The following is a 24,169-nucleotide window of genomic DNA, read 5'->3' on the forward strand; positions in this document are numbered from 1 at the left end:
CTCTGCACATGTTACATCTGCCCCACCTGCAGTGCAACATGGTTTTACCAAGGTGTGCAGTCACTTGCTTTTTCTTACTTTAATCTCAGCTGAGAATAAGGCCCTGTGCCAACTATAACTGCACCTGCCTATTGTGCTGACATGTTGTATCTTTCTACTGACAGCCGTTTAGGAATCTTATTGCAGCTTTTTCTAGGCCTAGATTTAGTCCTTGGTAGTCATTGGGTACCCATAACAGGATAGAGCCCTCGAACCATAAAAAGTGTATTTTTGCATTTAATATACAGGGTCATGTTATCTTGGTAATGCTGAAGGGGACCGCCAACATTTATTCTACACAATTAAAGTCTTTCTGTTGCCTACACAAAGCAGGAGCAGCCACTTTCTGCCGTTATCTAATATATGTGATAGTGTTCCGGACTAGATACAGCACTGGTATGGTTCCCAAAGACTGGCGTATAGCGGAAGTAGTGCCTATATTCAAAAAGGGAAGTAAAGCTGAACCAGGTAATTATAGACCAGTTAGTCTTACATCTATAGTTGGGAAAGTATTGGAAGGTATTCTAAGAGATAGTATTCAGAAGTTCCTTGAAGTCAATAAGGTCATTAAAAGGAATCAACATGGGTTTATGAAGGACAGATCCTGTCAAACCAACTTACTTGGCGTTTATGAAACAGTAAGCGCAAACCTAGATCAGGGTAAAGAGGTGGATGTAATCTTTTTAGATTTTGCCAAAGCGTTCGATACTGTACCACACATGAGACTTATCTACAAGCTACAAGAATCAGGGATAGGAAGCACAATATGCACTTGGGTCAAAAACTGGTTAGATAATAGGGAGCAGCGCGTTGTGGTTAATGGATCTTTTCAACTTGGACTGAAGTGCTAAGTAGTGTGCCGCAAGGCTCAGTATTAGGACCGCTATTGTTCAATATTTTCATTAATGACCTAACAGAAGGTCTAGAGAGCATGGCGTCAATTTTTGCAGATGATACCAAATTGTGTAAAGTTATAAATGCGGAGGGGAATGCTGAGTCACTTCAGAATGACTTAGTTAAATTAGAAGCTTGGGCAGCGAAATGGCGAATGCGCTTCAATACAGACAAGTGTAAGGTAATGCAATGTGGTAAGAAGAACAAAAATAACACCTACCTACTAAATGGGGTAAAATTAGGGGATTCTGTACTGGAAAAGGACTTAGGTGTCCTCATAGATAGCAAACCAAGCAGTAGTACCCAAAGTAGGACTGCAGCAAAGAAGGCTAATAAGATATTAGCATGCATAAAACGGGGAATTGATGCTAGGGACGAGAGTATTATACTCCCGTTATATAAATCACTTGTGAGGCCACACCTTGAATACTGTGTACAATTCTGGGCACCTTACTACAAAAAGGATATCCTGGAGCTAGAAAAGGTTCAAAGGCGGGAGACCAAACTAATTAAGGGCATGGAGACGCTGGAATATGAGGAAAGGCTTGCAAGACTAGGCATGTTTACACTGGAAAAGAGGAGATTAAGAGGGGACATGATCAACATTAACAAATATATAAGGGGACAATATACAGATCTTGCGCAGGACCTGTTTTTGGTTAGATCAACACAGAGAACTCGTGGACGCTTGCTCAGGTTAGAGGAGAGGAGATTCCACACAATACGGCATAAAGGCTTTTTTACGGTAAGGACGATATGTGTTTGGAATTCCCTGCCTGAGGGAAATGTTAGGGTCTCCTGCTCTGTGCTGCCACGTCGTCATGGCAACCGGGAGACAAGTGCTAGCGGAGTAACCTGAGCGTAGCTGATACTCCGGTTTGGTTTGGGTCTTTTGCTGTGCAGTGGTTACAGGCTCTGTGCACGGCAGGGGATCCGGTGCTGGTTTTTGTGCTCACAGTCTGTGAGGTCTGAGTGGGGCGTGGACAGCACCTGCTATATAAACCCTCTTCTCAGGTTAGGCAGATGCTGCTGAATCTTTGTTGGTTAGTCAGTTCCTGAAAGCTAGCTAGTACTGTGTAAACTTTGTATTTGTTTGTTGCTTACTGCAAATAGGCCTTGGGATTTGGTATTACACTCTGCCAATCCAGACCTAGCAGTAAGACTGGAGTCAGTCGTTTAACCTGCTGGGGTTCTTTTGCTACTCTGTGAACCTAGCAAGTTTGCGGCTGTATTCTCAGACTTAAAGAGGGGAATTTAACCAAGGTTAAATCAGGCGCAAAAAGGGCTGTTGTGCTAATTTTGAGCAGCTGCCACACAAGCAGGACTAGTCAATCCTGCAAATATAGAAACAACGAATAGCAAACAAAATAGCAGCACTACAATTACAAATTGAATGTAAAATCAACCCAACGATATATATCACTTGGAACAAAATGGAGATGAATGGACTGAAAAGGAAAGGTACCAAATTATTTAATAGCATGAATAGTTAAAAGTGCACAACATTGCTGAAGCAATAATAAAATTGATAATTAATAAGATCAATATTCAGATCACCAGGGGGCTACTAGGTGTATGTCCGTTCCTTAATTATTGTGGACGTCAGATGAATAGATCAGAATGAATATTAGAACTGGTGGCACAGTCCTGTTGGTGATAGTTACCACAATGATTACCGCTGGAGGGAAGGAGTCCTCTGAATGGCGTCCCTTTGGTTGGATGGGATCTTTGGGGTCCTTAGTCCTCACCAGATTGCGGAATCCTCAATGCTGAGTTGGTAATTGAGGTGTCACCAATGTGTGAGAATGGATCATCTGATCATCTGTATAAATGTTGAAAGTCCACTAAAGGTCCGGATGTAGCTCATACAGCTTCCCAATAGGCAAGGTGATCTGGAATACCTGACGCGTTTCGCTGCAGGACCTGCAGCTTTTTCAAAGGTGATCTAGTCAGTCTGAAGGTTACCATATTTATACCCTAAAATGGCTGCTAATTGGTCCACACCTGTTCAGTCCACTCATCTCCAATTAATTGTTCCAATTCACAAAACATAAACATTTTAAACTTATAGTGTATTAAAATCGAAACACCTCCGTGTCGGAAGACAGAGGTGAGATCAGGGGGTCCAATTGTAAATTACTGCCTCTACTATCAGTTTTTTCACGAATGCCCTTCTCGCAACCGGAAGTGACGTCTTCTGCGTAACTCAGACATAATGATATTACAAATACTGTTACAATAGAGAATAAAAGTAAGAAATAAGGATTGCGACTAACTAAGGAAAAATAATATGAAGATGAGATATACAAGATCGCTAAAGATGATAATATGTTTAATAAGGTTGCTAAGCAACAATGTGAATTGACCCGAAACTGAACCATTGTTATAGTAACCTGGAAGTGATTTATATATACAAAAAATCACTATAAATCTGGCTATATAGATACAAAAATGTGTAATTAACTATGTATCACGGAGGTGTTTCGATTTTAATACACTATAAGTTTAAAATGTTTATGTTTTGTGAATTGGAACAATTAATTGGAGATGAGTGGACTGAACAGGTGTGGACCAATTAGCAGCCATTTTAGGGTATAAATATGGTAACCTTCAGACTGACTAGATCACCTTTGAAAAAGCTGCAGGTCCTGCAGCGAAACGCGTCAGGTATTCCAGATCACCTTGCCTATTGGGAAGCTGTATGAGCTACATCCGGACCTTTAGTGGACTTTCAACATTTATACAGATGATCAGATGATCCATTCTCACACATTGGTGACACCTCAATTACCAACTCAGCATTGAGGATTCCGCAATCTGGTGAGGACTAAGGACCCCAAAGATCCCATCCAACCAAAGGGACGCCATTCAGAGGACTCCTTCCCTCCAGCGGTAATCATTGTGGTAACTATCACCAACAGGACTGTGCCACCAGTTCTAATATTCATTCTGATCTATTCATCTGACGTCCACAATAATTAAGGAACGGACATACACCTAGTAGCCCCCTGGTGATCTGAATATTGATCTTATTAATTATCAATTTTATTATTGCTTCAGCAATGTTGTGCACTTTTAACTATTCATGCTATTAAATAATTTGGTATCTTTCCTTTTCAGTCCATTCATCTCCATTTTGTTCCAAGTGATATATATCGTTGGGTTGATTTTACATTCAATTTGTAATTGTAGCGTTGCTATTTTGTTTGCTATTCGTTGTATTCTCAGACTTGCCTGCCAAAATCCTTTCTCACTGTGCAAGGTGTTCAGGTGTCAGTTTAGTTGCAGTAAGCTGAACCAGTGCCCTGCAAGTGAGGACTAGGATTGTGGAGACTCTCCTTGTGTCTATTATTCCATCTCTGACCAAGGAGTTTACTGCCACACCCGTTGGTAACCCTTTAGGGTTTTGCTGTTGCCCTTAGCAACAGCATTTCGGGTTCTCTACGTATTAAATCACAACATCTCGCTTCTTTCCATCTGGGCATTCCTAATACTAGGGAGACACCCCGTTTCTTAGCCTTTGGGCTTCTCTGTTCACTTTGTGTTTATTTTGTTACCCTATCACCTTCTATGTATGTAATGTCATATTCCCCAGTCTGTCTGTGAGTTCATTTGTTTTGCATCCCTCTCCGTTCAGACACCAGTACATTCCTGCTGGCACTGGTGTGCATAACATATTCAGCAGCCTAATACTCCTGTTGAAATTTTTGTGGGAATATGGAGCATACCCCTCAAAATACTTTGCAACAGGTGGTCGATCAGGTGCAGGTCCTGACTCGACAATTTAATGATTTGTCCATTAAAATGCACACCTCGTAGACCGCTGGCGGAGCTCCCGCAGCAGCAGTGCCTTCAGGGGTTAAGGAGCCGAAAGTAAATCTCCCGTATCGTTTTTCTGGAGATCGCTCGCAGTTCTTTTGTTTCAAGGAGAGCTGCAAGCTATATTTCCAGCTTAGGCCTCAGTCTTCTGGGTCGGAGATTCAGCGGGTGGGCATAGTGATTTCCTTGCTATAAGGAGACCCACAGGTCTGGGCATATGGGTTGCAGCCTGACTGTCCGTCGCTTAAAAGTGTTGATGCTTTTTTTACGGCACTGGGCATGTTGTATGATGACCCTGACAAGACGGCCTCAGCCGAGGCTCAGATTTCGATCCTTAAGCAAGGGCGAAGGCCAGTTGACGTTTATTGTACGGAGTTTCGGAGGTTGGCCCATGATACCCAGTGGAATGACCCAGCCCTGAGACACCAGTACCGAAGAGGTCTTTCTAACCAGTTAAAAGACCAACTGGTACAATATCCCTTGCCTGATAGCTTGGATCAGCTCATGCAGTTATCCATTCGGGTGGATAGATGGCTGAGAGAGCGCAGGCTTGAAAGGGAGACCGAAGTTTCCTTCTTTCCCAAGGGAACCTCAGACTCTGAGGAATTTTCCGAGGAGCCTATGCAGATTGGGGCTACCCGCCTCTCCTCGCGTGAGAAGACGCGGAGGAGACAGCAGGGGTTATGTTTGTACTGTGGGAATAAAGGTCATGTGGTAGTATCATGCCCAGAAAAGCCGGAAAACTTCAGGACCTGAGGGTGATGGGAAATATCCTGTCAGGCCAGAAGTCAGAATTTCCCAAGAAGACTTTTATCATTCCGGTGACCTTGAAGATCCTCGGTCAAACTGTCAAGACTGAGGCCATTGTGGACAGTGGGGCCGACGGGGTTTTTATGGACCGCCAATTCGCCCTGAAACACTCTGTTCCCTTAGTACCCTTGGCATCGGAAATTGAGATTTGTGGGTTAAACGGGGAACCATTATCCCAGGGTAAAATTACCTCTTGCACTAGCCAGATTTCTTTGTTTATTGGAGCCACACACTCTGAAAAATTGTCCTTTTATGTGACTGTCTGTACTTTTGCCCCATTGGTGTTGGGGTTACCCTGGTTAAGGGCCCACAATCCTCAATTTGACTGGGTCTCTGGGGAGATTCTTAGTTAGGGTACTGATTGTTTCAGGAGTTGCTTGAGCCTGGAATTCCAGTCAGGCTTTCGCAGCTAAGTTTGCCAGGATTGCCAGGATGTTATGCAGATTTTGCAGACGTGTTCTCCAAAAGAGTTGCAGAGGTACTACCTCCCCATCGCCCCTATGACTGTGCCATTGATTTGTTGCCGAATGCTAAGCTTCCCAAGAGCAGGTTGTACGCCCTGTCACGTCCTGAGACTCAGGCTATGGCAGAGTACATTCAGGAGAACTTGGCTAAGGGATTTATCAGACCTTCACAGTCTCCAGTTGGGTTGGGGTTCTTCTTCGTGGGTAAAAAGGACAGTTCGTTGCGACCCTGCATCGACTTCAGGGAATTGAACCGTATCACGATTAAAAACTCATACCCACTGCCTCTCATTTCGGTCTTGTTTGACCAGCTTCGTACTGCCACCATTTTTTCTAAGATTGACCTATGCGGTGCGTACAATCTAATCCGAATAAGAGAGGGGGATGAATGGAAGACTGCCTTTAATACCCACTCAGGGCATTATGAATATTTGGTGATGCCTTTTGGGCTCTGTAATGCCCCGGCAGTCTTCCAGGACTTCATGAACGTTGTGCTCAGGGAATATTTGGATAGATTCTTAGTTGTATACTTAGATGACATCCTAATCTTCTCCCATTCCCTGGAGGAACATCGGAAGCATGTACGCTTAGTCCTCCAGAAACTCAGAGACCACCAGCTTGGGGCGAAGCTGGAGAAGTGCGAATTTGAAGTTCAGCAAATCGCATTTCTAGGATATATTATCTCCCCAGAAGGTTTCCAAATGGAGGGTTCCAAGGTACAGGCAGTCCTGGATTGGGTGCAGCCCACTAGTTTGAAGGCGCTTCAGCGTTTTCTGGGCTTTGCGAATTTTTATAGACGATTTATCGCTGGATTTTCGTCTATAGTGGCGCCCTTGGTGTCACTCACTAAGAAAGGGGCGGATGTTGCTCACTGGTCTTGTGAGGCCAAAGCGGCTTTTGCCCGTCTCAAAAGGGCATTTGTCTCGGCCAAGGTGCTGCGACACCCAGATCCAGAGCGTCCTTTTGTGGTGGAGGTGGATGCCTCTGAGATGGGTATTGGGGCAGCGCTCTCTCAGATGGGGGTGTCTGATAATCGCCTTCATCCCTGTGCTTACTTTTCCCGTAAATTTTCGCCTGCCGAGATGAATTATGATGTGGGTAACCGGGAATTGTTGGCTATTAAGGATGCACTCGAGGAGTGGAGACACTGGCTTGAGGGGGCTAAGTTTGTGGTCTCAATTCTCACCGACCATAAGAATTTGGCATATTTAGAGTCAGCGAAGCACCTCAATGCCAGGCAGGCATGATGGGCTTTGTTTTTTGCTCGCTTTAATTTTTTGATAACATATCGCCCTGGGTCAAAAAACATCAAGGCTGATGCGCTCTCGCGGAGTTTTGCTCCAATCCAGGAGACCACCGAGGAGCCATTGCCCATTGTGTCCCCATCATGTATTAAAGTGGGCATTACCCAGGACCTCTTGTCATTAGTCCTTAGAGCACAGGAGCAGGCTCCTCCAGACCTTCCGGTAGGTCTTTTGTTTGTGCCTCCTAGGTTAAGACAGCGAGTGTTCCTGGAATTCCATGCCAAGAAGTCGGCAGGTCACCCGGGTATTGCCAGAACTCGGGAGTTGCTATCTAGGGCGGTGTGGTGGCCCTTGGTGGCTAGGGATGTGGATCAGTGGGTTCGGGCATGTGACATCTGTGCCCGAAATAAGACTCCTAGAGGGGTTCCTGTTGGCCCATTACATCCACTCTCTATTCCATCTAAGCCATGGACCCACATTTCAATGGATTTTGTGGTGGACTTGCCCAAATCCTCGGGGATGACAGCCATCTGGGTTGTCGTTGACAGGTTTTCGAAGATGGCGCACTTCGTTCCATTGGTTGGGCTGCATGTTGTGCACCTCCACGGGTTGCCACTTGATGTGGTCTCTGACCGCGGATCCCAGTTTGTGGCCAAATTCTGGAGGGCATTTTGTTCCGATCTCCAGATTTCTGTCAGCTTGTCGTCAGGCTACCATCCGCAGTCTAATGGGCAGACTGAAAGGGTGAACCAGTCCTTGGAGCAGTTCCTCAGGTGTTATGTCTCCAAGTGTCAGACTGACTGGGTTGCTCATCTGTCCATGGCGGAGTTTGCCTATAACAACGCGGCTCACTCTGCTACAGGGATCTCTCCCTTCCTTTGTGTATATGGGCATCATCCTAAGGCCAATTCTTTTGACCCCCAGGACTCCACGCCTGGTGGTTCCTCTGTGGTTTCGGTCCTTAGAGGTATTTGGAGGAAAGTGAAGAAAGCCCTTGTGTCTGTGTCATTAGTGACCAAAAGGGTTTTTGATAAGCGGAAAAGACCCTGCAGCTTCAAATTAGGAGACTTCGTCTGGTTGTCTACCAAGAATTTGAAGTTGAGACAGCCATCTCATAAGTTAGGCTCCCGGTTCATCTGTCCTTATAAGATCACTAGGGTTATCAATCCGGTGGCATCTCAGTTAGATCTACCCCGTTCTTTGGGTATCAATAAAACATTTCATTGTTCCCTTTTAAAATGGGCGATTAGTAATCCTTCTTCCAGTGGAAGACCTTCCCCTCTTCTGATACGTGGCCAGAGGGAGTTTGTTGTTGAAAGGATTCTTGACTCCAAGATGGTTCGGGGTCGGCTGTCATTTTTGGTGCACTGGAAGGGGTATGGCCCGGAGGAGCGGTCGTGGGTGCGCAGTTGTGATCTTCATGCCCCCAGACTGTTACGCTCTTTCTTCTCGCAGTTCCACGATAAACCCGGTGGTAGGGGTTCTTTGACCCCTCGTCAGAGGGGGGGTACTGTTAGGGTCTCCTGCTCTGTGCTGCCACGTCGTCATGGCAACCGGGAGACAAGTGCTAGCGGAGTAACCTGAGCGTAGCTGATACTCCGGTTCGGGTCTTTTGCTGTGCAGTGGTTACAGGCTCTGTGCACGGCAGGGGATCCGGTGCTGGTTTTTGTGCTCACAGTCTGTGAGGTCTGAGTGGGGCGTGGACAGCACCTGCTATATAAACCCTCTTCTCAGGTTAGGCAGATGCTGCTGAATCTTTGTTGGTTAGTCAGTTCCTGAAAGCTAGCTAGTACTGTGTAAACTTTGTATTTGGTTGTTGCTTACTGCAAATAGGCCTTGGGATTTGGTATTACACTCTGCCAATCCAGACCTAGCAGTAAGACTGGAGTCAGTCGTTTAACCTGCTGGGGTTCTTTTGCTACTCTGTGAACCTAGCAAGTTTGCGGCTGTATTCTCAGACTTGCCTGCCAAAATCCTTTCTCACTGTGCAAGGTGTTCAGGTGTCAGTTTAGTGGCAGTAAGCTGAACCAGTGCACTGAAAGTGAGGACTAGGATTGTGGAGACTCTCCTTGTGTCTATTATTCCATCTCTGACCAAGGAGTTTACTGCCACACCCGTTGGTAACCCTTTAGGGTTTTGCTGTTGCCCTTAGCAACAGCATTTCGGGTTCTCTACATATTAAATCACAACATCTCGCTTCTTTCCATCTGAGTATTCCTAATACTAGGGAGACACCCCGTTTCTTAGCCTTTGGGCTTCTCTGTTCACTTTGTGTTTATTTTGTTACCCTATCACCTTCTATGTATGTAATGTCATATTCCCCAGTCTGTCTGTGAGTTCATTTGTTTTGCATCCCTCTCCGTTCAGACACCAGTACATTCCTACTAGCACTGGTGTGCATAACAGTTGTAATGGCCAACTCAGTCAACACCTTTAAGAATGGGTTAGATAAATTCCTAATGGATAAGGATATCCAGTGTTACGGGGCATAGTCACGCACTATGGTTATTATAAAAAAGATGGGTTAATCGGAACGGCAGTCAGCAACTTCAGTAAAAATTTTATACAAAATAATCGTGCATAGGAGACCACAAATAGGTTGAACCCGATGGACAATTGTCTTTTTTCAACCTTAGATACTATGTTACTATGTTACTATGATTCAGCCCGCAATGTGGCTGTGTTTATTGCACGTAGGCAACAGGTGTAATAAGGAAAATAAATGATTGCAGCTGTGGTAGCCTGGCAGTGAATTTCCATGTGCTGGAGGAAGGATTGAGCATCCGTCTTTTTACAACACTAACTGGAATTTCACCTGATAAAGTGATGGGAAAAAGAGTAGAAGAAGCTGCCAGTTGTCAGCACAGATATTCCCAAGAGAAGGAGCAGAGAATTGTAAAAACCCTGCAGCTCTATTATGAATTTTAAGCCGCTAAGTGCCGAGGGATTCCATTATCTACATAAAATTCCTGTCCTCTCATCAGATACAGCTTTGTTTGGTTAAGTGAGCTAAGAGTTTTGGTGCAATGTGGGGTCACAACAACCTGCACCTTTGGATGAAAGGAAACTCAGTTGCATACAAATAGATTTTTAGATTTTTTTTTTCACATTATGTAGGTTCAGCATTTTTGTTGCGTGGATAGATCCTATGTCTTATTACTATTTTTCAAGCTAATTTCAAAAGGAGCTAAATTAACAAAGGCTTTGAAATGAAGATAGTCAAATTAACCCTCATTTTTAATACTGCTATTTGTGGCTGATTCAAAAATGGATACAGCCATGTGTCCATATGCAGCGGCCATATCCATCTGGTCTGCGCATACGCACTGGACGCAGTGCGCATATGCAACCCTTCTACTTGCAGCCGCATCCACGAAGGAATCGGTCACAAGATGATTGGCAGCGGTGGGCATTCGATGGGTGGTGACGCAGTGTTGGGGCATACCAAATGGGGGCGTGCCGTGACTGTTTATGGGACAGCTGCGCAACGTCACATGCAGCCACTCTGATTAAAAAAAATGTTGGAAGACTTCCTGACAGCGCAGTCAGGCCGCGCTGCCAGGGGTCAACCTTAGTTTGATGCGTCCTGTACTGGGCAGCCCCCAGCATGTGAGGAGATGGACGCAGATCTGGCTGCATATGCAATGATCTGTGTCCATCTCTAAATCAGGTCCATTGTATAGTTCTTGTAAGGGATTTACAGCCTAATACAGCTCTTTTCTGTCCTGCAGTCTTGTTATAAATAATCTAACATTTAAACTGAAACTAAACTTCAGAAATAATATTATATACATTTATATCAGTTCTAAAATCTCAGAGTCCATTTATAGTATTTATTGATCAAACTCAGTATTTGGGAGAGACATTACCAGAAATATGGAGAGAATTAGCAAAAAACTTCTGAAGAACACAGTTGCCACAGTAAAACTTAAACATCAACAATAGACACATAACAAGTCTACATTGGTCTATCTATAAGGATGTTTTTAATAGGCAATAAAACAGTGGTTAGATCTGTGTCGCTACCTGTTGGCCACAAGTGTTACTGCAGTAGAAATATTTTTTTATTACTATTTTATTGTTTTTAATAATCTGTAATATCCCTTCCAATTTTCTTTGGATTTCTGAGGATACAGAGATGTTCTAACACTGAATGTAAGGTATTGCAAGACTTTTAAAAATTGTTTAAAAGCTGCACATACTGCAGGTACATAGAACAATGTGTTCGTGCACACAGAAAGTTACTTCTGGGTATGCTCCATTTCTGAGAAAACTAAAAACAGGTACCATAAGAAAATCCTACTAGCCTACTACTACAAAGCTGGGTACACACTTGTCCAATTCTCATTCAATCCAACCTTAGACCAACCAGTTGGTCAGACACTGGTAGAGTGTGTACGCTCATGAGACCTCTGGTTTTATCCTATCTTGGCCATCTGGTCATGTTAAATGATTTCTAATCCTGCTGAAAAATCAGGAGACCAGATTGCCAATCGCCAGACCAATTTAGATTTGTGTACGCTCTTGAGACTGGTTTGTCCAATTTTTATCCTAATTCATCGCTGTGTGTGGCAGCCAGTTTCCCAAAGATTGGAAGAGTGTTCACGGTGATACATTCCTTTCAGTAGATTGTTTCAGCAGATGCAGAATGGAGATCTGTCGCAAAATTGGGAAGGTGTTTACGCACAAATTGTATGTAGAATCTGTGACCTACAGTAGGTCTCTAGTAGGATTGTATAAAATGCCTGATCTGAAGATGGACCCTGGGTGGATTGGACAACTGTGTATCCAGCTTTTGTTTAGTAAGGAATGATTGTGTTTGTTTATATCCATTTTTTAGTGACATGACGCAGAAGAGTAATATCCAAACACAACGGTTTCAAGTTCAACACATTATTAATTTTCAATTTTGCTTCACTCTTGAGTCGTTACATTTATTCTGTTTTAAACCATATCTCACAAACAATGAGAAAATGTAAGACGCTTGCAGGCAGTTTGACAGACCGTAGGGAGGATTGCTGTGCAGACAGTCATGTGGCCCGACATTACAGATCAAGCTGACAGCTGTACAGAGAATTCTGGGATACTTATAAATACAGAAGGAAATTAATGGGAATCTGTAGACAGTACATTTTAAAATGTAGCATTCTTATGGTACGATACAGCTGCTTGTAAACACTGTGTTCTGCTATACTACCTTGTATTCATAGGAAAGTGCTGCCTCTTGTCTATTTGAAATCTTGCACAAGAGCTTTACTGTACCTCAATATGCAGACTCCCAGGTCCCGATAAACCTGCAATGACAGGATAAGTGGCAAGAGTTTATCTAATTTACTTTTTTGACATAAACTCCCCATCAGTTACCTTCTTCACGTAGGAGCTCTTAAAAACTATCACCAAAACGTATGTAATAAATGAAGGCACAGACAGCAATAATTGGCTTTACAATTAAAGGTCAAATGTATTTTTTACAACCAAATTGAAATTGATTTGCATTCATTATAGTAATAGATTGATGTTTAAAATTACTATGGTGGTGAACTAAAGAATGAATGACAACATAAATTTATATAGAGATGGCTACTAACTGTCTCAACACAGTGACTCGAATCATCAGGAAGTATGAATGATTCGAGTCACTCACAGTTTAATGAGTCGAGACAGCTGCAGCAGTTGCCTCTCTCAGCCAGAGCGAGGAGACTCAGTGTGTTGTTGGGATTGGCAAGCAGCAATACCGGGGGACACCCAGTGGGAGGTACGAGGGAGCAGTCACAACTCACCAGTCAGTGAGTGCTGCACTGCTGTGCCTGATTCATTCATCCTGAGTCTGCCTGTGAGTCGAAACAGTTGTACACTGTGCAGACTCAGTGACTCAGTGTACGGATCTGATTCATGTACCATTAGCCTGCAGGAGGTGGAGCCCCTGTGGTACAGTGCTCTCAGCTCAGTGCTCACTGTTCCTGTTCAATGTGATTGTGACTGAATGATATGTATTTCATGGCTGTTAAGCTTTCTCTCCTCAGCCAGAAGTAATTTGCATATTCAGTAACTAGTATGCAATAATTGGTTATTAATAATATATCAACATTACACTGAATCTATGTTAATATATTATTAACAATCAGTGCATAAGCAGCTGCCTCCCACATATGCACTGCACAATCAGTGCAGCTGAATAACTAGCTGAGCCAACTCCCAGAGGACCTAGTCACTCCCTCCATGAGTCACCAGCACTGGTCTGCCAGCACTGAGTCTCTGGCAACTCACTGAATCAAGGGCACTGTCTCTGCAATACATTCCAATCCAAATGAGTCATGACTCATGTGCCGAGACACTGACTCGAGACACTCCACTGAACTGAGTTATGTGTCTCAACTGAGTTCAGTGAATCACTTTGCCCATGACTAAATTCATACAACCAAACCTTGGTGTCCATAAATCAATAAAACACCAGGACGGGCTTGTGTTAATTCCCAGAAGGGATATTATTGGCTATCACATAACATGAGGAGAACGCACCCACTAAAAAAACTAAGCAATTCAAAACCATGCAGTCCTTTTACCGCCGCCACCATAGACAACAAGCATAAAGGAAAAATAGGGGGATAGGGTAGGACATCCAGATAAAAATTATGGAGGCCTGAAGCCAACAGTTGCTTCTAAACAGAAACACCCCCCTTAATTTACTGGCTAATAATACTGTCAATCATCGGTAATCACTCAAAAGCAACAGTCTGAAAGGGGGCCTAACTTGAAATTAGCTAGGGATTAAGGGGTCTATTTACTAAGCCTTGGATGGAGATAAAGCCGTGGGAGATAAAGTACCAGCCAATCGGCTCCTAACTGTCATTTTTCAAACCCAGCCTGTAACATGGCAGTTAGGAGCCGATTGGCTGGTACTTTATCACCGTCGGATTTATCTCCATCCAAGGCTTAGTAAATAGATCCCTTAATTATGCTTAGTCAGATCCCCAGCTTGCACTTCATATCTAACAGAAACAAGAGATTGTGTAAACCAGGGTTTCTCAAACGCAGTATTCGTGGACCACTCACAATGCAGACATTAGGGATAGCCATGCTTCAGCACTGATGGCTAACTCAAACTGACTTGAGGTAATAATATGCCACGTGTACTGGGTATCCTTAGTACAGTACCTAGACTGTGAGTGGAACATGAGGACCAGGTTTGGGAAATACTGGTTTATACAGACTGAACAATTTTCACATCGTATCAGTGTCCTGGTTAATGTTTCAAAATTATGATCCCCATACTATAATCACTGTTATGTCAGCATTCATGGCATAGCAATAACAACTTTTAAGGTTCCTGGAAGCATAGTCAAATCATCCAATGGGCAACCTAGGCTCCTGCATCAGGCCCAGAATTCCCAGACTTGTATTTATGTTTAGGTTTTTATGACAAATGGGGGTGAAGATCGCAAAACCAGCATTTTGCAGAGGGTCCCTTGGAGTCATTCTGGCTCTGCCTGGCAATAAAGAGTGGCCCATCCTATAGTGTTACTCATGCTATAAGGTTCTCATTCTTTATATGTGTCAAAATAGCCAGGCTTTCTTTATAATGTCACTGATGTGAAATCAAGAGCTATTACTTTTCTATCTCACCCATATGAATGGATTTGGATTCATGGTGAGAAAGTAGAGGAGTGAGAGGAGCTGCAGCCAGTTACCAAGTGTAGTAATATGTCATTATCAGCTATATATATGCACTGCCTTCATTTTCATGCATCTTTTGAATAGGAATGGGACTAAACAATATATCGGGTATATCGTGGCATTTGATATTTAGGTTCCGATAACAAGAAATAATTGTGTGATCATTTTAGAGTTTCCAATGTCTACTCACAATCAGTGATTTCTTCTGATGTCTTCTTTACATACAAATACATGGTAGGGGTGGTGACTAGGGTTACCACCTCATCCCTTTAATTCTGGAGACATATTAATTACACAGGTTCTGTGGCTGATTAAAACCAGGTGAAATGGAGTCTTGAAGTCAGCCAGCCACAGAACCTGTGTAATTAATATGTGTCCAGAATTAAAGGGATGAGATGGTAACCCTAGTGATGACTGACTGGTGACTGGGTAGCCAACAATGAAGAAACACAAAAAATAATGTTTACAATGCTTAAAAATCAATGTTTTGCAAATCGTTTTTTGTTAATGGAATAAATATTTATTTTTTTCAATGGTTGGAGTATTAGAACAATCCATTTTCTCATTTGATTCCCAGCCGTAGTTCTTAATTTAAAGCTATGTAACTTTATAATATAGAGAAATCAGGGAGCAGTTTTCTGTAGCTTTATCTTGTGGTCTCTCTACTAAACCTGGAATGTAGGAATCAATGATATATTACGTTTTCTTCTGCTATAAAATAAGGATCATGTAAAACAACCCTAATACTATTGTGCAGCCATAAACTTATGCATCCTTACTGTGCTCAAAGAGGGTCTCCTATAGGACCTATTGACACTCTTCACTCCGGTCATCAATAGTGCTACTAAATGTAATTGTAGTGGGCATGTGTGTGATCTGGTTTATTAAGGGCATCTTTCTAGACAAGCCTGGTACCAGCAGTTACTCCCAGTACCATAGTTTAATGGGACACAAATGAATTTGGTGATGAGAGCAGTAACGGGAGAGCAGATTAGTAATCGCAGAAAATACATTAGCAATCTCTCTAAGATTTATAGCTCAAGAACTGAAACTCTAGCCTGTGGGAGCTGCGATAAATCAGATCCTGACCTAGATTCATGGATAGCAAATAAATGCAATTATCTCGTTCATTTGCTCCAAATTATTGTGTCTGGGTCTCGGCACTATAACCGTAACAAAAAAAAAACACAGTTGAATCACTGGCCTTAATTGCATGGATTAGCCGTGGCTGTGTGCAGAATGAGAGTCAGGGACTGTTGAGTCTTCCCATGCAATGATTCAAACACTCACCTACTGTACTAGGTGGTGGGAGAAGGAGGTGGTGAAGGAGGGGGCAGAGAAACACTTTTTTCTTTTATTATCCCTTGCAGAGCTGTCACTTATTAGCTTGGTGTTAATGGAGCTCCCTTTGTGTGACACAGATCATTAGTTTTATGACATCATCATTTTGCTACAGGTTAGATAAAGTGTATCAGTCTAACAAGTTAATTGAATTAATCTCTATCACAGTAGGACTTGTGTTTACCACTGATCATCTCCACATAATGCAATATTACTACTGAAATATTTAAATTCATTACATTTCTAGCTATAAGTAGTGAATGCGGCCAAAAATGCAAATCAAATTTTGATTTTTCTTATTACCTTATTTAACATCCAGCAATATTTTATCATGTAAAATATTGTTAGGTGTACATTAGGTGTATATTATCATGCAGTATGTTTGTGATCTAATGGCTTAATTCAGAGATGTACGCAGAACCCAATTTTTGTCAGTTAAGCGATTATCAGCTGTCTGTGTATGTGTCTAAAGCTGGGCATACACTATACAATTATTTATTGTCAATTATTTATATAGCGCATACATATTCCGCAGTGGTTTACGTTGAATATTTGTCCACTCACATCAGTCCCTGCCGCAGTGCAGCTTACAATCTATATTCCCTACTATACCTCTTGTACACTCACACACATTTACGCTAGGTCTAATTTTGTTAAGATCCAATTTACCTACCAATATATTTTGGGGGGGATTGTGGGAGGAAACGGGAGTAACCGGAGGAAACCCACTCACGCACAGGGAAAATATACAAACTCCACATAGTTAGGGCCATGGTGGGAATCAAACTCATTACTTTAGTGCTGTGAGGCAGTAATGCTAACCATTACACCATCCATGGTTCCCAAATGGCAATCAACCATTTGCTCCAAACAGTGGACAATGGACAAAAATGATTGTTTAGACAAGTTGGTAAAATCACAGATTGGACAGATGGTCTGCCAGATAATTGTATAGTGTATGCCCAGTTTAAAAGTCATACTGTGCATGTGCCGCAATGGTTTTGCAATGGTGGTCACAGCAAGGATTTATACACAAAGTGATTGACAGGGACGGTTTGTGGGAAGTAATTGGTAGTCGTATCAAAAATGCAGGCATGTCGCAACCGTTTTGGGGCAGGTTTGAGGCTGTGACTTCTTCAGTGTCTTACATCTTGAATGACCATAGGGCCACTCAGAATCTTGACAATTGACTGCTCTGCAACCGATGTGGCGTGCTATTTATATGCAGCCTCTGGGATTAGCAAAGCCGCCAGTTGGCATCGCAATACCAATCTGGCTGCAACATTTGTTTATTTTCACACAGTCGCTGTGTACAGATTTGCAGCTGTGAATGCATTTTCCTACACCTTTGTATCAGACCCATTTATATATGTGTATTGTCAGTACAGTATGTTGAGCATAATAAACAAGTGTGAATACATTTACACATCCCTAATTTAATAACTGAGAGAAGTACAGATATCCACAAATGCAGCACCAAACTTGCTTTGTATTATTAATTAAATATTATATTCACAGTTACAATATGAGTCTCTTATTCTTTTCCTTTTTTAATTATTTTCCTAATCCTAATATGTTGTGATAGCGCAACTTCTGCAAGTTACAGTATATATTTCCCAACCACCCTTATTAGGACTATAATAAATGAGAAACCCAGTCCTTCTTACAAATACATTACAGCTCATTTGAAATAATCAGCAAACTCTTTTACTTAATGCCATTTCAATATGTTATTATATTTTATCATTAATTACTGTTATGTTTATATATTCACTGCTTGCATAACATATCATGTATGTGTTTTAGTTAGGAAAGAGTACAATAATCCCATAATATTTTTAGTATACAGTAGCTATGTCCATCGTCTATTGCTGTATCTGCGCCTATGTGTAAGTCCTATTACAGTTTCTCATATACCTCCTTCTAATACTTCATATGTCTTTTTTGTTCTGTTTAACTATTGGACTCCATAGGTTATAGTACATTTATTGTCTGTAATTTTTACTGTAAATATCCTCATAATTGTGCGTTATTTATTTTTTCATTTCTTTACATTTGCAAGGATTTTTTCTTTTCTAATTTTTTTTTTTTTCCTTTCCTGTCTGTCCAGTTTTTCCCAAAATAGCCCACTCTACTGTGCCACCTGCTCGAGTTTCGAGTCACAAGAGAGGTAGGAACTCCTACATTCATACAGTGGCTCTGGTTTGTGTTGCATACAGATTAAACAGATTTTATTCCACCAAAGAAATGACTTCATTCTGAGGAGTTTTCATTTACATGCAAACAGATTATCATTTTATAAACTCTACTCTAGGGTTATATTTCCCCCACCACTTCATGAATAATCCTCACGGAGACAGTAATGCAAGGAAGGTACCCCATTATGGCAAACTAGCACCAACAAATAAACATGCACATGCACATCTATACAGTATATATTAACCCAATGTTTGCAGAAGCGCTTTATCTCCAAAATATATCATACAGTACATGTTCTCCATAACACCAATGTGTTTAAAGTCAGCTCCATTATGCAATGCATCTATAAAACAGACTGGGGATATGGCATCCTGTATAGGGAAGTTACAAATCTGTGGAAACAAAGAAACCTTTCCTACATACATACAGTACATACATACGTATTTCGGTTTTAATTTCTCTTGTACAGCAAATAAATTACAAGTGAGAAGGGAGGCAGATGCCTGATACGCATACAGTATGTAAGATAATAGGAGAGGGCCTATTTGACAAGCATTTTGGCACAGTTAATCTTGCACATTTCCACCTGGTTTTTACTAATTTATGTAAAGTTACTATTTATCAAGCCAGTAATGCAGGAGTTACCGCATTAATAGCAAAACCTGATCACACAGCCTTCCCCATACTGTACAATGCATGGGGATGTTGCAATTGTGCTACTTGACTTAAGTAGTAACATCACTTTAAGACACGGTTATGGGGGGTAATCCCAAGTTGATCGCAGCAGGAAATTTTTTAGCAGTTGGGCAAAACCGTGTGCACTGCAGGGGGGGGCAGATATAACATGTGCAGAGAGAGTTCGATTTGGGTGGGTTATATTGTTTCTGTGCAGGGTAAATACTGGATGCTTTATTTTTACACTGCAATTTAGATTGCAGATTGAACTCACCACACCCAAATCTAACTCTCTCTGCAAATGTTATATCTGCCCCCCCTGCAGTGCACATGGTTTGGCCAACTGCTAAAAAATTTCCTCCTGCGATCAACTTGGAATTACCCCCATGGTGTGTGCACACGGTGAGATTTTTTCTTACGATTTTGACTATATAGTCAAAATCGTAAGAAAAGTTAGTGCAGATCGCAAGGTGAAAGTCACCTTGTGATCCCGATTCGATGCCGATGTGTGGTCCCGCGCGGTCGGCATCGCAAGAATAGATAGACTGTGCAGGCAAGTAAATTTTGTCTATCTCTATAGAAGAGAAACTCAAAATTGACACTTAGCCAAAATCGCACATAGTCAGTATCACAAGCACACTCATTATGACTATGACTATGTGCCGATCTAGCCCCTGTCGCATAGTGAGAATCGGGCATAGCCCGAATCTCACCGTGTGTATGGGCCAGTAGTCGGATCTTTCATATAGAAATTACTTTTGAAGATTCAGATCCCTCCACTACTGTACCGCCAGCTCTCACAGTGCACATACATCACCTAAGGTAGTATATGCTTAGCAGGGACGTGCGGTGAGCTAATGGCTCAGGAGGCACTGGCTAGCACCAGAGCCAGATTTACATGCAATATATGAGCCAAAGGGTTCATCTGGACATTATACACAGGTGCAGCAGTATAAACTCCTGGAAATTTAGATAAGATAGGTACTGCCCCTTCTGCCATAGACTTTTTACTCCAGAATTTTTGCTATAAAAATGATTAGAATAATGCAAAGAAGATTTTCAAACATATTCTTTGTATTTTTCATATACTTTATACAGTCAAAACTCTGATGCAAATGTAAGTATGACAGGAAAGGCTCCGCTTCACCTGCATCACCCCACCACACGTAACTGATGCTTAGTAACACTTCCAGGACATTACCCAGCATACGCAGGGCTGTAACTAGGTGTGTGCGGAGTGTGCTCCACACATAGCGCTATGGGGTAGAGGACGTTGTTGGCAGCATTTGTCAATTATTAATTATCTAATTACTTTCACTTGCAGCTTTCCCCTTTTTGAAGACTAGTATCTCCTGACCGCCCCTGTCTCTTATCACCACCCCTTTTGTCGCTAATACCTATACAGCATTCATTGACTTGACTTGATAGCTCTTTGTTGTTCAGTCGCACTGTCCTTTATTACATTTAGGGATTCTGATGTGCCCAAGATACAAACCTGTTGTCTATGACATTGCAGCCAGTAGGACACTCTATTCATTGAGATATCTGCCCTTGCGTAGAAAGATAGAGAATTCCAAGCTGGAGAGTTTTAACTATTTGAAGCTTACCTTGTACCTTGTAAAGGGATGATCAGCGGTACAGCTGGGCAGATCAATGTAGTGGGTGGCTGTAAGGGATTGGATGTGTGGCTGCACACTGCATGGATCTGCTCGATTATGGTGCTGCTTATTTTATTACAGGGTACAGGTAGCTTCATATAGTTAGAAATCTCATAGTTTTTACGCGGGATCAAGTGGCTCGGTGGGTGGGGTGTTTGGCTGGGATCCAGCATGTTGTGGTTTTGAGTCTTGGGTGTGTCAGTATATTGATATGTGTTATTTAATAAGGGGTATTGTGGCTGAATGGCGGCAAGCTCTTGGGTTGAGTGCATGAATTTGGTATAAAGCGGATTTGTGTCCAAATTCATTCTCTTGTAGTGCTCTATAAATGTGTGTGTAATATATATATATATATATATATATATATATATTTATTCCATTGACAAAAAATCCTTGTGGTTTCACATGTCCCATTGAGGCTTCTTACACATGATCTGATATTTCAGAAACCTGTTGTAATTGTTCCACTCAAACTCCAAAAGGCAATGAAATTCCGATCATTAAGGCTGACGCCTTAATGAACGTGTTCCTTGCACAATATGGTATGCCATCACAGCCTGTGGGTAAGTGCAGATTCAGCACTCTCACAAAGTGAGATTGCTGTTACTCACACAATGGTGGAGCTGCTAATTCACAGATTTGTGAGGTCATTGGAATACACACATGTAGTCTATGCAAGTGAAGGTCTGAGCCAGGGGCAAATGCAGGATTTTCTGAGGGGGGTTTCCGTACTGTACACATAGACATACAATAGCACATCACACACACACACACACACACACACACACACACACACACACACACATTCATATTCACATTGCATACACATACATAGCATACATAGCATAACACACAGTCACACAGACATACTGTATACATAGGACACCACACATACATACATACATACATACATACCTACATACATACATACATACATACTTACTGTAGCTCACAACACACATTGCATACACATACAAAGCACACACACATATAGATTACATAGCACACCACACAAATACACACATTACACACACAGTATACATAGCACACACACACACACACACACACACACACATAGTACAAAACATATACATAGTATCCCACACAAATACACACATAGATCACCACAAACATTGCACACACATACAAGTACAAAATGAGCATACACAGCATACCACACACACATATATACTGTTTCTCACCACAAACTTTGCACACACATACATAGTACACTACACAAACATATATATCATACCACACATAGTAGCACTGCAATCACATACACATTGCAAAATCATACATTTCATACCACACACACACACACATACTGTACAGATATACACACAAACATACCCAGTGCTGAGAGGAGGAGACTGGCGGCAGCCGGCCCATGCATTTCAGAATGTGAGGAGTTGGACGAAGGAGCAGCTGTGGGTTGAGCACATGCAGCAACTCCCCAGCTCTCCCTTCCCTGACATTCTGTTGAGCTGTGCTGGAAAAGCTCTCTGCTGCGGTCGTGGTTGCGATTGCGGTTTATTTTGAGATGGAGACATAGCGGTCTCCATCTCTGGAAAAAAGAATTTGGTCCATCAGGGGGAGTTTCTGGGTACTCAGAAACCCCCCCACCATGCGCCACTGATACAGACTAGCACAGATGGGAGAACACAGTAGTAGGAATTGGGGAAGAAAGAGTAGCATGAAGACGGATAGGGAAGTACTGTAAGTGTAGATGTATAGACCGTAGATGGGGTATTATAGTTTTAGCAATTAACCAAGATGTTTGAGGAAGCTAAATGTTTATACTAAATGAGATGGATGTATGGAGTGAGAAGGATGTTGGAACAAGGTGGGATTGTTGTGGTGACCAAATGGGATGGTTGTGGGCACTGGGTGGGATGGGTGCACCTTATAACTGCTCAGACCTTAGGTTGCATAGACTACATGGGGTATATTTACTAAAATTCGTATTTTTCTGAATCAGGTTAAAGTTCAAACACGAATGACATCGAAAGTGTAAATTTGCAACTTTTTGAATTTATTACGACTAATTTACTAAGCTGTCGTATTCTGCATTTTCGTATTTACCGATGTCGATGTCATTCGTATTTTTTGGCAGTGTTTTACGGGAGTGAATTGTAAAACACTGCCGACTTTAACACAATGAATCTCGGCCGGATCTGTGAGATCCGTGCTGGGCTTCATTGTGCACCTTTCGTAAAAAATAAAACATTGTTAAAAAAAAAAATGCGTGGGGTCCCCCCTCCTAAGCAAAACCAGCCTCGGGCTCTTTGAGCCGGTCCTGGTTGAAAAAATATGGGGGGAAAAGTGACAGGGGTTCCCCCATATTTAAGCAACCAGCACCGGGCTCTGCGCCTGGTCCTGGTTCCAAAAATACGGGGGACAAAAAGCGTAGGGGTCCCCCGTATTTCTGAAACCAGCACCGGGCTCCACTAGCCAGATACATAATGCCACAGCCGGGGGACACTTTTATATTGGTCCCTGCGGCCCTGGCATTACATACCCAACTAGTCACCCCTGGCCGGGGTACCCTGGAGGAGTGGGGACCCCTTCAATCAAGGGGTCCCCCCCTCCAGCCACCCAAGGGCCAGGGGAGAAGCCCGAGGCTGTCCCCCCCATCCAAGGGAGGCGGATGGGGGGCTGATAGCCTTTTTGTCAAAATGTGGATATTGTTTTTTGTAGCAGTACTACAAGTCCCAGCAAGCCTCCTCCGCAAGCTGGTACTTGGAGAACCACAAGTACCAGCATGCGGAGGAAAACCGGGCCCGCTGGTACCTGTAGTACTACTACTAAAAAAATACCCCAATAAAAACAGGACACACACACCTTGAAAGTAAAAGTTTATTACATACATCCACACCTCCAAACATACATACTTACCTATGTTCACACGAGGGTCGGTCCTCTTCTCCATGTAGAATCCATGGGGTACCTGTTGGAAAAATTATACTCACATAATCCAGTGTAGATCGGTCCTCTTCTGTTCTATTTGTAATCCATGTACTTTGCAAAATAAAAAAACGGACACCCGACCACGCACTGAAAGGGGCCCCATGTTTTCACATGGGACCCCTTTCCCCGACTGCCAGGAACCCCCCCTGACTTCTGTCTAAGAGGGTTCCTTCAGCCAATCAGGGAGCACCACGTCGTGGCACCCTCCTGATTGGCTGTGTGCTCCTGTAGTGTCTGTCAGGCAGCACACGGCAGTGATACAATGTAGCACCTATGCGCTCCATTGTAACCAATGGTGGGAACTTTGAGGTGAGCGGTGAGGTTACTTTCGGTCAACCGCTGACCGCAAAGGCGGTAGCAGCCTGTGACTGAAGCTGGAGGC

General features: G+C 42.6%; 1 protein-coding gene across 9 annotated transcripts in view; it reads left to right on the forward strand.

The window, feature by feature from the left end:
• NTNG1 (netrin G1) overlaps positions 1 to 24,169 on the forward strand; it is a 501,549-nt gene that overhangs the window by 336,436 nt on the left and 140,944 nt on the right. For 6 of the 9 annotated variants that reach the window (XM_063940103.1, XM_063940104.1, XM_063940105.1 and 3 more), the window contains one exon: positions 18,396 to 18,455. The exons of the other annotated variants lie outside the window; for them this stretch is intronic. In XM_063940103.1, the coding sequence (XP_063796173.1) occupies positions 18,396 to 18,455 (60 nt within the window). The remainder of the gene's footprint in view (positions 1 to 18,395; positions 18,456 to 24,169) is intronic. 9 annotated transcript variants of the gene reach the window in all.

Source organism: Pseudophryne corroboree, chromosome 9 (assembly GCF_028390025.1).
Source record: "Pseudophryne corroboree isolate aPseCor3 chromosome 9, aPseCor3.hap2, whole genome shotgun sequence".
Lineage (NCBI taxonomy): Eukaryota > Metazoa > Chordata > Amphibia > Anura > Myobatrachidae > Pseudophryne > Pseudophryne corroboree.